General features: G+C 32.2%; 2 protein-coding genes across 2 annotated transcripts, besides 1 other annotated feature; both read left to right on the top strand.

The window, feature by feature from the left end:
- Nucleotides 1-12988: 12988 nt before the first annotated feature.
- Nucleotides 12989-15449: part of a mobile genetic element that runs on past the window's edge.
- TVAGG3_0426560 (uncharacterized protein) lies at nt 14359-14721 on the top strand (the record flags this gene model as incomplete). The annotated part of the gene is made up of 1 exon (XM_051233639.1): nt 14359-14721. The coding sequence occupies one exon, from the start codon at nt 14359-14361 to the stop codon at nt 14719-14721; it is 363 nt and encodes a 120-aa protein (XP_051103369.1).
- On the top strand, nt 14740-14982 carry TVAGG3_0426550 (serine threonine-protein phosphatase family; the record flags this gene model as incomplete). Its single annotated transcript, XM_051233638.1, has 1 exon — nt 14740-14982. One exon carries the CDS (start codon nt 14740-14742, stop codon nt 14980-14982), a length of 243 nt encoding a protein of 80 aa, XP_051103368.1.

Genomic DNA, 15449 nt, shown 5'->3' with positions numbered 1-15449 from the left:
AGGAGCTTCAAACAAAAACATTTCTTGATTCGAATTCGTGAAAATGATGTGGTCGAATCCGTACCTGTCATTGAAGGAGCAAACGAATGTTGGTAATCTGTTTATTGGGTATTCAGCCACTTTAACTCCATTGCAAGTATAAACAACGATCTTTGCGGCCAAGTTTGTATCATCCAAACCTTCGCAAAAAGCAACAATGAATCCCCAATTTTTAGTAATTACCAAATTTGTGCAAACAAAAGATTCCAAATTCAAAATCTGTGTCACGTGTTTTGATAAAATAGACACTAAATAGATTTCTCCTTCTCTTGTTCCTACAGCGACCATCTGGAAAATTGCAGAAACAGCTAAAGCTTCGATTGTTCCAGCGTTTAGTTGTATCGAGAAAATCATTGATTCGCTGTGTTTGTAGATGGAAATTGTTGAATCTGTTTGTGCAAAAGCCATGTAATTACTAGAGAAATCATAAGCAGTGATATTCGAATGGAAAACAACTTCTCTTTCTGATTCGCTTTCCAAAGAAATCAACTGCACTTTGTCTTTCTTTGTACCAATCATCATGATCTTTAAACTCGTGATTGGAATCAAAACATTGAGTCCTTCTGCGGCATTCGACATCGTCAAAGGAATTTGGAATTGTTTTTCATTGATAAGTCTCGTTGTCGATTTCTCTGGATTGAATCTCAACGTTCTAATGAAACTGTTCTTGTCTAATGTCAATACAGTGATGATGATGAAGAAAGTGAATCATCATCAACAACTTGGTAAGATTTTAAAAATCAAATTTTCGATTTTATTACCAAATGAGAGAATTATATTTTTAACACTTAAAAAAAAAAAAAAAAAAAAAAAAAAAAAAAGGTAGTGGGGCTTCCAGGCACTTCGTGCCTTCTAGCCCTGAAGATGTTTGTTGAGATTTCAAGGTGGAGTGTAGTAGAGTATTAACATCTGTACAGGCCTGTCCAGAAATTTCAAATAAAAGATGATATTATAGCGAGTGTGAGAGTGTGAGCGATTTGGATTAATAAAGTATAGCGACAAATGAGAAGAGCGCAGCGAAGTGAGTGAGTGGCGGTATGTGAGCGAGAGTAAAGTTGTCATTGTTAATGTTGAAAAGTTAGACTTCTATGATTATTTTTTTTTTTCAGCAGCTGCCCGAGAATTTACACTTACTTAATCATTTCAGATGTTTTATTTACAAAGTCAAGGAATTTTCACAGATGATTCTTTTCTCATATTCCCATGGGCCAAGAAACATATAGTAAATCAAGAATCACTAATTCTCATAGAGAAAATCGATCATTTAATACTTGGATCAATTCATTTTGGTCCTTGGGCCATTTTATAAGTGACTCACCTATGGCAGGTTTACTATCCTTCCAAAAGATATTGTTAAGAAGTCAAAGCTTGCATAATGGGTAATCAAGGTATGTTAGAAGAAACTTGGATGAACTTGGATTCCAAGATGTTCCATTACATCATTTATCATGGGTTTTGAACTCGTCCACAATTTATACGTCTTATCACCCCAAGATCGGCCGAATGGGCAAGTTCATTTCAATTGTGAATTAAGAGATCACATTTTCAATTATATAATTTATCAGATATATTCCTAATTATGGTGTCATTACAAATAGACATATGGAAGAGCAAGAATGAACTAAATATCAAGAACTCATAGTTTGTTAAAAAATCATTTCATGAATATAAGATGGGAGTTTCATGATGATTCACAATTAGGTTCGATAAATCATGTGTTCAAGTATTGGCAGGAGCAAATATTTTATAACTCCATGGTTCATCTGGATTTAAAGCAATGATGATGAAAGAAAAAACAGGAATCTATTTTATAGGATCGAATTTTGAAGATTGGGCAAATATGGATTTGCCAATGTTAGAGATTTGGGCAGTTATATAAGAGAACATGAATCTTGGACATATTGGATCACCAGCTGCAATTGATATGAATCAATTCAAATATATAAAGCTTTTAATTGACAGTTGATAAGCAAAAATGGCCTAGTTATGCAAAATGATTTCCTGATTCTGAATTTATGATTGATTTATCTGTTATTAAGAAGAGATATTAGAAATTGACAACAGAGTTAGTATTCTTCATAATTGTATGTAACAGAATTCTATGAGAAAGTTAAATCTGATCCAAGCCATATAAATTCTGTGGAGATAATATATATTACTCCGAATTGAATGATTTGTTATTAATTAAATACACTTTTGTGTTAATAAATTTTTAGGGTTGTACAAACTGGCAGGCCCTGCTGACACCTTTTTTGGCCAGCTGGCACGATTTTTTTAAAAACCACATTAAAAAAGTCACTTTTTGCCCCATCTAATGAGATTTTTTTTTACAATTTTTTTCCCCTTATTTTTCAATTTAGATATGATTTTAGCTCCCAAATTGAATTTACTGATGTTTCTTAGTTTTTATGATAATAAAATGTTGCAAAGTTAGTTTGGATTCAATAAATTAAGAAAATTTTATTTTACAATGAAATTATAAGAAAGGATATTTTTATCCTATGTCAAAGAGAATACATTTGTAGATCCCGACTTTTGACATGATTGAAAATTCCAAAAAAAATATCAAATTTAAAAAAAAAATTAAAAAATATAAATTCATGTTAAAAAATGATTTTTGAAATTTTTTTTGGAAAAAATAGAATGTCATATTTTTATGTTTTATTGCTATTTTTTACGAATCAATAAAATATTTGTTAATTTGGCTGAGATTATAAAATAAAATCTTTCTAAATCTTGCAATTGATTGCTAAAATCTGTTTTATGTATTAATTGGCATTGAGATTCGTTATAAAGAATGCGAATTATTTTGTATGAGTAAACGTATTTTGTAAAATTTCAAATTCTCTTCTCTCATTATTACCTTAGATCTCTCGCTTTCAGCTCTCAGATTTCGCTCATAACTCAGGTTTTATATATGTACTCATAGATGTATCATTACTGCCCGCAGATTCTCATTACTAACTTACTAACCAGATCTTAACTCTCATTACTACCTTACTAACCAGATCTTAACTCTCATTACTACCTTACTAACCAGATCTTAACTCTCATTACTACCTTACTAACAGATTTAACTTCACTTACTACCTTACTAACCAGATCTTAACTCTCATTACTACCTTACTAAACCAGATCTTAACTCTCATTACTACTTACTAACCAGATCTTAACTCTCATTACTACCTTACTAACCAGATCTTAACTCTCATTACTACCTCTTACTAACCAGATCTTAACTCTCATTACTACCTACTAACCAGATCTTAACTCTCATTATCACTTACTAACCAGATCTTAACTCTCATACTACCTTATAACACAATCTAACTCTCATTACTACCTTACTAACCAGATCTTAACTCTCATTACTACCTTACTAACCAGATCTTAACTCTCATTACTACCTTACTAACCAGATCTTAACTCTCATTACTACCTTACTAACAGATCTTACTCTCTTACTACCCTAACTAACCAGATCTTAACTCTCATTACTACCTTACTAACCAGATTCTTTAACTTCTATCATTACTACATTAACTAACCAGATCTTAACTCTCATTACTACCTTACTAACCATGATCTTAACTCTCATTACTACCTTACTAACCAGATCTTAACTCTCATTTACTACCTTACTAACCAGATTTACTCTCATTACTACCTTACTAACCAGATCTTAACTCTCATTTACTACCTTCACCTAACCAGATCTTTCAACTCTCTATTACTAACCTTACTAACCAGATCTTAAACTCTCATTACTACCTTACTAACCAGAATCTTAACTCTCATTACTTACCTTAAACGCACAGTTGTTTTAAAGGCAAAATGATGATATCACATGAAATTATCAAATTATCAAATTTTGAAGTACCAGTCCAAAGGGTTAATTAGATCCTACACAGATGTGCGATAGTGAAACATATGTGTTCTTGATTTGAGAAGTCCTACTGATAGAGGTATGAATCTCACAGCTTTGTGTGAGTATGTCTGACACTTGTATAGAGTGGAATATGCGCCGACATATATTATATAATAATATGTAGTTGATAATTATGAAAAAATAGAATTCGATGCGAATGATATTGAAAGTTGTTTTGTAATTTGATATTTTTCTTATATGTGTTAATTAGTAAATGGCTTGTTTGTTGTGATAGTACTGTGAAAAATGAAAGGTATTTTAATTAAAAAATTGAGATTTTGAGATATCTCTAGAATTAAGAATTTATTATGTATTTGATTTTATATAACATGTGTAAAGGATCTCGATGTCTATATGCTTTAAATAAATTAAATAAAATGAGATAAAAAATAAAATGGACAGAAGATATATGGAAATGTAATTTGTATTGTGTTGGTTGTTGGCAAAATGATTTTAATACAGATTTAAGGATTTGGAATGGATTTGAAATTAAATGATTTTAATTCAAGGAGTAATAAGATTTTGAACTGGTTTTTATTTTTGTGAATGTAAACTCCTTCCAGAGGATATGTATTAGAAGATCAATGTCAAACTTTTTGAAAGAATTGTTTTTTTTGTTGAGCGATTTTCTCATATTTAATAATATATTTAAGTTGGCGTATCTTACGCCCTTCCAAAAATATGTATTAGAAAGATGACTTATAATTTCATAAATTATTTTGTCCCGACGGTTTGAGCTGTTATCAGAATGGTTGCTTACACAATGCGTCAGCAAAATGTCGGTTGGGGTGCCTTCTTGGCCTCCTGAGTACTCACCAAGATACCCCAGCTCCGCCAAAACACCTCCCTTAGGTGCGCATTACCTGACGGCATTATTTTGCAATTATTTCAAATTTTTTAGATGTCTTTTGTTAAGTTTGTTAACTAAAGACTTGAAAACAGCTTACCGCTTCAAGCTGCTTCTTCCCGGTTCCTCTGCCGCAATTCTTCTGTTTGATTGTGCGCAAAGCTCTCCTCCTTGTGAACTTTGCCTGACAGATACACCTGGGAGACAGCATTCGGACATCTTACCGCTTCAAGCTGCTCTCTTCCCGGTTCCTCTGCCGCAATCTTATGTCTGATTGTGCGCAAAGCTCTCCTCCTTGTGAACCATGGCTGATAGAAAGAACTGAAAGACAGGATAGGAGGAACATGCCGGTTCAAGTTAACTTGCAATATGCTTCTGATTAGTGATTTTAGATGAAAGATTAGCGAAATCGCATTTAATTTGGATAGAAGGATTCAATTTTATGAAGCAGGCTCGTAGAAAATATGCAGGAATAGCACATCTTTTGCAATCACAACGCGATTGCAAAACTTCGACCGACAAGAGTGTATTGTGCACTCTTGTCGGTCTGCATGTCTCATTCCGGGAGACATTGTCACTGCATGTCTCCCAGAATGAGACAATCTTCCGCATTCATAACTTGAATGCGGAAGTTTGACCGACAAGAGTGCACAATACACTCTTGTCGATCTAAATGTATCTTACAATCAAAGACACTTTCATACAATCTTTTCGAAGTTAAAAAAAAAATTAATTATTTCTTTCTTTTGTTTATTAAATCGCCTTACTCACGTACTAATCTCTTTTAGAGACTCTATCGAGCTATCCCCACATATAAACCTGTGACAATAATACATATTTACTCTCTTATATTCTGATCTCATGACACATTATCGCAAAAACTATAATTATACAACACATCTCATAAAGTCTCATTTTAGCCCTATCTAAGCGTTCAAAACCTATTTTCCACACGTAATCTGATTCTTCTGGCCCGCTGATTCGATTTCTGCTGTCAAATTTATGAGGAGACAATTTGAAAAAAAAAGCAATAATATTAATTAAAAATAAGTTTTCCATTGGCAATAACTACATGAATTTATGATTGTAGACTTCATTTAAGCGCATGATTTTTGAATTTTTAGATATGTAAAATCAGAATGACAAAATAATACAAAAATTGGCCCAATATTAATGAACCGCATTTGAAAACCAATATCAAGAGAAGAATATATTGGAAACAGTTTGATTTTTTCAAAGTGCATTTAATTATTAATCCTCCTCAAAGAAATTCAATTTTTAAACATTCTTGGATTTATAGTCTTTATGCAATTAAAAGAAATTTATATCATAAGGAGGATAAAAAATATTCAAAATAAAAGAAAACAAAACCTCTTTTATCATCAAATATGGAAGCTGATGAGTCTTTTCCCCATAGTAATCGATATACATTATTTATTGCTTGTATTTATAATATCCTTATGCTTTGTTTGCAATTTCGGTAAATTTTTCAGAGTTTTTCAATGTAATAGGAATAATAACGATCTTACACCTGTCCAGAAATTTCAAATCAAAGAGGAATTTACGATTTCAAAAGAGATTAAAGCATTTGATGTGTAAAAATATAGCAGAAATGAAAGAACTGAATTTTATTAGTCCATATGCTGACAATAAACTTGTCATGTTAAATTGGAAAAGTAGAATTTATGATGTTTTATTTTGTTTTTCAGCAGCTGCCCGAGAATTTACAACTTATTATCATTTCCAGCATGTTTTAGTTACAAGTCAAGGAATTTTCACAGATGATTCTTTTCTCATATTCCCATGGGCCAAGAAAACATATAGTAAATCAAGAATCACTAATTCTCATAGAGAAATCGATCATTTAATACTTGGATCAATTCATTTTGGTCCTTGGGCCATTTTATAAGTGACTCCACTATGGCAGGTTTACTATACCTTCCAAAGATATGTTAAGAAGTCAAAGCTTGCAATAATGGGTAATCAAGGTATGTTAGAAGAAACTTGGATGAACTTGGATTCCAAGATGTTCCATTACATCATTATCATGGAGTTTTGAACTCGTCCACAATTTATACGTCTTATCACCCCAAGATCGGCCGAATGGGCAAGTTCATTCAATTGTGAATTAAGAGATCACATTTTCAAATTATATATTTATCAGATATCATTCCTAATTATGGTGTCATTACAAATAGACCATATGGAAGAGCAAGACATGTAACTAATATCCAAGAACTCATAGTTGTTGTAAAAAATCATTTCATGAATATAAGATGGGAGTTTCATGATGATTCACAATTAGGTTCGATAAAATCATGTGTTCAAGTATTGGCAGGAGCAAAATATTTTATAACTCCACCTGGTTCATCTGGATTAAAGCAATGATGATGAAAGAAAAAACAGGAATCTATTTTATAGGATCGAATTTTGAAGATTGGGCAAATATTGGATTTTGCCAATCGTTAGGAATTTGGGCAGTTTATAATAAGAAACATGAATCTTGGACATATTGGATCACCAGCTGCAATTGATATTGAATCAAACTTCAAATATATAAAGCTTTTAATTGAGACAGTTGATAAGCAAAAATGGCCTAGTTATGCAAAATATTCCTGATTCTGAATTTATGATTGATTTATCTGTTATTAAGAAGATATTAGAAATTGACAACAGAGTTAGTATTCTTCATAATTGTAATGTAACAGAATTCTATGAGAAAGTTAAATCTGATCCAAGCCATAATAAATTCTGTGGAGATAATATATATTACTCCGAATTGAATGATTTGTATTAATTAAATACACTTTTGTTGTTATATAAATTTTTAGGGTTGTACAAACTGGCACGCCTGCTGGCACACCTTTTTTGGCCAGCTGGCACGATTTTTTTAAAAACCACATTAAAAAAGTCACTTTTTGCCCCATCTAATGAGATTTTTTTTTACAATTTTTTTCCCCTTATTTTTCAATTTAGATATGATTTTAAGCTCCAAATTGAAGTTTACTGATGTTTCTTAGTTTTATAATAATAAAATGTTGCAAAGTTAAGTTTGGATTCAATAAATTTAAGAAAATTTTATTTTACAATGAAATTATAAGAAAGGATATTTTTATCCTATGTCAAAGAGAATACATTTGTAGATCCCGACTTTTGACATGATTGAAAATTCCAAAAAAAAATTCAAAATTTAAAAAAAAATTAAAAAATATAAATTTCATGTTAAAAAATGATTTTTGAAATTTTTTTTGGAAAAATAGAATGTCATATTTTTATGTTTATTGCTATTTTTTACGAAATCAATAAAATATTTGTTAATTGGCTGAGATTATAAATAAAATCTTTCTAAATCTTGCAATTGATTGCAAAATCTGTTTTATGTATTAATTGGCATTGAGATTCGTTATAAAAGAATGCGAATTATTTTGTATGAGTAAACGTATTTTGTAAAATTTCAAATTCTCTTCTCTCATTACTTACCTTAGATCTCTCGGCTTTCAGCTCTCAGATTTCGCTCATAGAACTCAGGTTTTAGTTATGTACTCATAGATGTATCATTACTGCCCGCAGATCTCTCATTATACCTACTAACCAGATCTTAACTCTCATTACTACCTTACTAACCAGATCTTAACTCTCATTACTAACCTTACTAAACCAGATCTAACTCTCATTACTACCTTACTAACCAGATCTTAACTCTCATTACTACCTTACTAACCAGATCTTAACTCTCATTACTACCTTACTAACCAGATCTTAACTCTCATTACTACTTACTAACCAGATCTTAACTCTCATTACTACCTTACTAACCAGATCTTAACTCTCATTACTACCTTACTAACCAGATCTTAACTCTCATTACTACCTTACTAACCAGATCTTAACTCTCATTACTACCTTATACTAACCAGATCTTAACTCTCATTACTACCTTACTAACCAGATTTAACTCTCATTACTACCTTACTAACCAGATCTTAACTCTCATACTACCTACTTAACCAATCTTAACTTCATTACTACCTTACTAACAGATCTTAACTCTCATTACTACCTTTACCAATACATTACTCTCATTACTACCTTACTAACCAGATTTAACTCTCATTACTACCTTACTAACCAGATCTTAACTCTCATTACTACCTTACTAACCAGATCTTAACTCTCATTATACCTTACTAACCAGATCTTAACTCTCATTACTACCTTACTAACCAGATCTTAACTCTCATTACTACCTTACTAACCAGATCTTAACTTCTCATTACTACCTTACTAAACCAGATCTTAACTCTCATTACTTACCTACTAAACCAGATCTTAAACTCTCATTACTACCTTACTAACCAGATCTTAACTCTCATTACTACCTTACTAACCAGATCTTAACTCTCATTACTACACTTACTAACCAGATCTTAACTCTCATTACTACCTTACTAACAGATCTTAACTCTCATTACTACTTACTAACCAGATCTAACTCTCATACTACCTTACTAACCAGATCTTAACTCTCATTACTACTTACTAACCAGATCTAACTCTCATACTACTACTAACAGATCTTAACTCTCATTACTACCTTACTAACCAGATCTTAACTCTCATTACTACCTACTAACCAGATCTTAACTCTCATTACTACCTTACTAACCAGATCTTAACCTCATTACTACCTTACTAACCAGATCTTAACTCTCATTACTACCTTACTAACCAGATCTTAACTCTCATTACTACCTTACTAACCAGATCTTAACTCTCATTACTACCTTACTAACCAGATCTTAACTCTCATTACTACCTTACTAACCAGATCTTAACTCTCATACTACCTTACTAACCAGATCTTAACTCTCATTACTACCTTACTAACAGATCTTAACTCTCATTACTACCTTACTAACCAGATCTTACTCTCATTACTACCTTACTAACCAATCTTAACTTCATTACTACCTTACTAACCAGATCTTAACTCTCATCTACTTACTAACCAGATCTTAACTCTCATACACCTTACTAACAGATCTTAACTCTCATTACTACCTTACTAACCAATATCTAATATTTACATATGATTTCTCACATCTCACTCAAGTCTCATTACTTACCCTATCTTTTAACCTTTTCTGATAATTACTGAAAATAACTAAATCCTTTTTTTAGTTTAATTCTGATATTAAATTTTTAAAATCTCTTAATTTTTTGAACTACGCCTTTAATTTGTAATTGCCGATTCACAGATTTGAACCATTTAATAAATAACATTATTCAACTTAATCATATCAAACATGGTAGTTTGATTTTCAGATCTACATTTAAAAACCTCTTTATTATCCTGAGTTATACTTTTATTATATAATACCTGAGTTCATAACTAAAATCTTAATTAGAGTACAATATTCAACTTAATCATAACAAGATTTGTTGAATTTCAAATTTGATTTATATACTTCCATCACTTAAAACTCTCACAGCTTACAATATAAGCTAAAAAGTATATTTTCATAGTAATAAAATTAATTATTAAATTTTTTACTTTTTCCTTTCCAAAACTAGAAAAAAAGGAAGGAAAAGGAAAAAGAAGAAAGAAAAGAGAAAAAGAAAAAAAAAAGAAGAGAAAGAAGAAAAAATAATAATGAGGCATATTATATAATGTGGTCATAGGCCGAGTGGCGTGGAAAGGATGTCGCCCTTCGGGTCCACCCTTTCCACGCCACGAGGCCCGATTTTTGGCCACTTTTTTGATTTTGGCCGCCTGCCAGGAGCTGGCACGCGGCCCGCAAAATTGTGCCAGTTTGTACAACCCTATAAATTTTGTAGTTTACGTGTATCTACTTTCAAATAAATAAGTATATAACAAAGTTGCGAGAATGTCTTGTTAACTTTTGGTAAAATTAACAGAATAAAGAGATACACATTTTGGAAAAGAATAATATATATAAAACGAAAATATATATTTACAATAATACAAGATAAAAATAATAAAATTAAAATACCGGGATAACATGAACAGAAAACCATCAGTTGTGATTGCAATCAGAGACCTTGTACCCCACTGTTCAATATAATAGTGAAATCTCCAATTTTATCGCAAATCTTCGTCATCTTTTCAGGGAAAGGAGCTTCAAACAAAACAATTTCTTGATTCGAATTCGTGAAAATGAGTGGTCGAATCCGTACCTGTCATTGAGAGCAACAGAATGTTGGTAATCTGTTTATTGGGTATTCAGCCACTTTAACTCCATTGCAAGTATAAACAACGATCTTTGCGGCCAAGTTGTATCATCCAAACCTTCGCAAAAAAGCAACAATGAATCCCCAATTTTTAGTAATTACCAAATTTGTGCAAACAAAAGATTCCAAATCAAAATCTGTGTCACGTGTTTTGATAAAATAGACACTAAATAGATTTCTCCTTCTCTTGTTCCTACAGCGACCATCTTGGAAAATTGCAGAAACAGCTAAAGCTTCGATTGTTCCAGCGTTTAGTTGTATCGAGAAAATCATTGATTCGCTGTGTTTGTAGATGGAAATTGTTGAATCTGTTTGTGCAAAAGCATGTAATTACTAGAGAAATCATAAGCAGTGATATTCGAATGGAAAACAACTTCTCTTTCTGATTCGCTTTCCAAAGAAATCAACTGCACTTTGTCTTTCTTTGTACCAACATATTGATCTTTAAACTCGTGATTGGAATCAAACATTGAGTCCTTCTGCGGCATTCGACATCGTCAAAGGAATTTGGAATTGTTTTTCATTGATAAGTCTCGTTGTCGATTTCTCTGGATTGAATCTCAACGTTCTAATGAAACTGTTCTTGTCTAATGTCAATACAGTGATGATGATGAAGAAAGTGAATCATCATCAACAACTTGGTAAGATTTTAAAAATCAAATTTTCGATTTTATTACCAAATGAGAGAATTATATTTTTAACACTTAAAAAAAAAAAAAAAAAAAAAAAAAAAAAAAAAAGGAAGTGGGTTCCAGGCCACTTCGTGCCTCTAGCCCTGAAGATGTTTAGTATAAATGAAGTTTTTATTGGAAAATTGTTAGTCTTCTGGGTCGAAAACATTATATAATGTGTCGCTTTTCACAAATTATATATGTTTTCATGTTTTGTCAAACATGAACGTAAATGTTTTGTCAAGACTTCTTCATCGTAATGAGCGTAAATGACCCAAAAATATAATTTAGGTGAAGAGGTGAGATGTCACCCGTTTCTTCACCTGTTTTCTCACCTCTTGAATTTTCATGATTTCTTCGTAAATGTTTTGTCGAAAACTTCTTCATCGTAAATGTTTTTACTTCACTTAAAATGCCACGTAAGCTACGTAAGAATATACGTAAGAGGAAGAGAGCATTGAAACATCCAATAGTAAAACTGACACACACAACAACAGTTGCAACAACAAATGCTGAATGACCCCACTATGTTGCAAACAAATGTCAAGCAATCCTATGCTTTTAAACCGAGTTTTTGGTGCACAGAGTAGAGGAGGTTTAAGACGACAGCATTTAGCGAAAATGTGCAGGCTATGGTGAGCTGCAGAACGGAAACAGCCTATAACCCTCAAAGTCAATGATTTGAGTTCACTCAAAAATCAAAATAAACAGATGTCAAAAAAGTCAAACATAGAATCAACAGAAGCAAATAAGTGAAAACGAAAGAAACTAGAATATGACAGACACACAAAAGAACTCAATGAGCATATATCTCTCTGTGCGTTAAACTAGACACGTTTCTCTATCATAATGCAAAATATCAAAGTTTGGGAGACTCCCAAAGTGTCTGAAACTGATCATAAGGGTGAAAAACCGTTTTCCAGAAGTTGGGAACGTAGGGTGAAAAAAATTGATCCAGATTTTCGTCATTTTTTACTTTTTCTCCACTCTAAATTAACCAAAGAAATGGCCTAGCTTCTAATTCTAAATGGTGCTATGATAGAGAAAATTCTAGACAAACTGTTCATCATTATGCCGCAACTAATAATAGAATTGAAACAGTCGAACTTCATATTTTGGATGGTTCTGATATCAATGCTAAAAACTTTTATGGGCAAACATCTCTTCATGAAGCACCACAAAAAATTGCAAAGAAATAGCCGAACTTCTAATTTTAAAAAGTAGTGTTATCGATGCAAAAGAGAATTATAGAAAGAAAAAAAAAAAAAAAAAAAAAAAAAAGGAAGTGGGGCTTCCAGGCACTTCGTGCCTTCTAGCCCTGAAGATGTTTAGTATAAATGAAGTTTTTATTCGGAAAATTGTTAGTCTTCTGGGTCGAAAACATTATATAATGTGTCGCTTTTCACAAATTATATATGTTTTCATGTTTTGTCAAACATGAACGTAAATGTTTTGTCAAGACTTCTTCATCGTAATGAGCGTAAATGACCCAAAAATATAATTTAGGTGAAGAGGTGAGATGTCACCCGTTTTCTCACCTGTTTTCTCACCTCTTGAATTTTCATGATTTCTTCGTAAATGTTTTGTCGAAACTTCTTCATCGTAAATGTTTTGTCACTTTTCTGTCACTTTTCAGGAAAAAACATTTTTATTATTATATATAAATGAATTTTACAAAACCACCGTTACCGTTCTTTGGAAATAAGAGTAGATGTAAGGATATTCTATTGAGAGAACTTAAGAAACTACCGAATGGTCTAACATTTGTAGATTTGTTCGGTGGAAGTTTCTATATATCCCATCTGTGCCATACAATATTTCCAGACTCAAAGATTATATGCAATGACTTCGACAACTATATGGACCGTCTCAAACATATACCAGACACAAACAATATATTGAAAGCGTTAAAAGAAAAGATACCTATAGGTAAGATGGAACGTATACCATTAGATAAGAAAAATATTGTGAGAGAGGTTTTGAAAAAAGCAGAATATATAGACTGGGATAGTATATCTGCTAGACTATTATATAGTGGTTCTATAAGAGTTCATGACATTGAAACACTTATGTCAAAAGTTTTATATCTTAACTATACAAATGTTTTCAAAGAGAACATAGAAAAATATATTGAGGGCATAGAGTTTGTGAGATGTCATTGGACAGAGTTGTATGAAAAATATAAAGACAAGGAAAATGTTTTCTTTATAGTGGACCCGCCGTTCTATAACACATGGGATTTTCAATACCAAGTAGACTGGACTTTGAGAGACTCTTTAGAAACTTTAGACGTTTTACATAACCATCCATGCTTTTACTTTACATCCGATAAAAGTGGTTTGGAAACCGTTATGAGATGGTTAGAGGACATACATGACTATGAGTTTAGATATGACAAGATAAATATGAGAGAGGTCCTATAAACTGGAGAAAGTGTCACAATAAAGAAATTTTATTAGTAAGTAAATGTGGTTTGAAATAGGACTACTTGTTTTAGGTTTTTTCCATTGTGTCATTTATTTCTTTGACGTGGCAGAAAGATATAGAGAATATGAAGATGAACCAATGCCTGCAAATGTTCAGCATATGTACTCGTAAGAGATATTTTTATCTAATATTAAATGGACGCACAGAACTTAGCGAATGCACAGCAACCTGGACAACCAAACCCAGAGAATATTCCAAATGAAGTTAGAATACAAACTGCAATGGCAAACTATGGTCAAGTGCCAACAGATGTACAAATGCAAACTGCCATGTCAAATGACGCTGCGTTAGGTTTGCCACCATGGTATGCAAATATGAGATGGAAAGAGTTTTATACAAACCCTGAAGTGGGATATAAACAACTTTATGCAGATGACGCGAACACAGGAGTTGACCCAGAATATGTTTTCTACCAGAGGAGAAACAGAATGTATGAGCTCCAGTTAAAGAATGCTATGGAACTCAACAGGAAACGTAAGAGACTAGGCGGACATTAGATTTTTACATATAGTAAAATGGGTTTCTTCAGTAAGATAGGAAACTTCTTTCGAAATGTTGGAAGAGGTATATGGAATGGAATAAAATCTGTCGGAAGAGGAATTTGGAACGGTGTCAAAAATATTGGTAAAAGGGTAGGTCAGTTCGTTGGTATTATACCTAAAGACCCTGAACCAGAAGAACAAGCTCCTGTTATACAACAGCCTGAACCTGCACCACAGTCTAGTTGGCAACCAAATCCAACACCTCAACCGTATTAAAAAGTTATATTTTTACCGTTCGATAGTAGTTGTATATGAAACTAAGTTCTAAGTAAAACGCATGGTATAATGGAATTATTCTTTTTCCCATCTGTAGTAAACCATACTTGAAAGTCTGAAATACTTCCACTTGGTGGTTCGTATAACTTTGTAGGTTTTTCGTAAAAGTCATTTGCCAAGCATAAAAAAGAGTTTTGTGCACCAGAAAATGAAGCATGAACTATAATAGCATCTTGGTCGAAAACATTTTCATATGTTCCATTAGGGTTTTCGACTTCATAAAAGTTCGGGTGTACTGGATATGCTGCAGGCTGATTTAACATCCTCAAAAATCTATACCATGCCAAGTTGTTATATTTTGTAGAAATATAAACGTTTTCTCCAAGGTCTTCTATTCTATTGATTTTAACAGTTGCATTTTTCCTGTCATATAAAATATCGAGATGGTACTCTCCTTCGTCAATGTT

Source organism: Trichomonas vaginalis, chromosome V (assembly GCF_026262505.1).
Source record: "Trichomonas vaginalis G3 chromosome V, whole genome shotgun sequence".
NCBI classification, from domain to species: domain Eukaryota; phylum Parabasalia; order Trichomonadida; family Trichomonadidae; genus Trichomonas; species Trichomonas vaginalis.
Note: the sequence above shows the minus strand (reverse complement) of the source record. Positions and strands in the feature narration are given on the sequence as shown.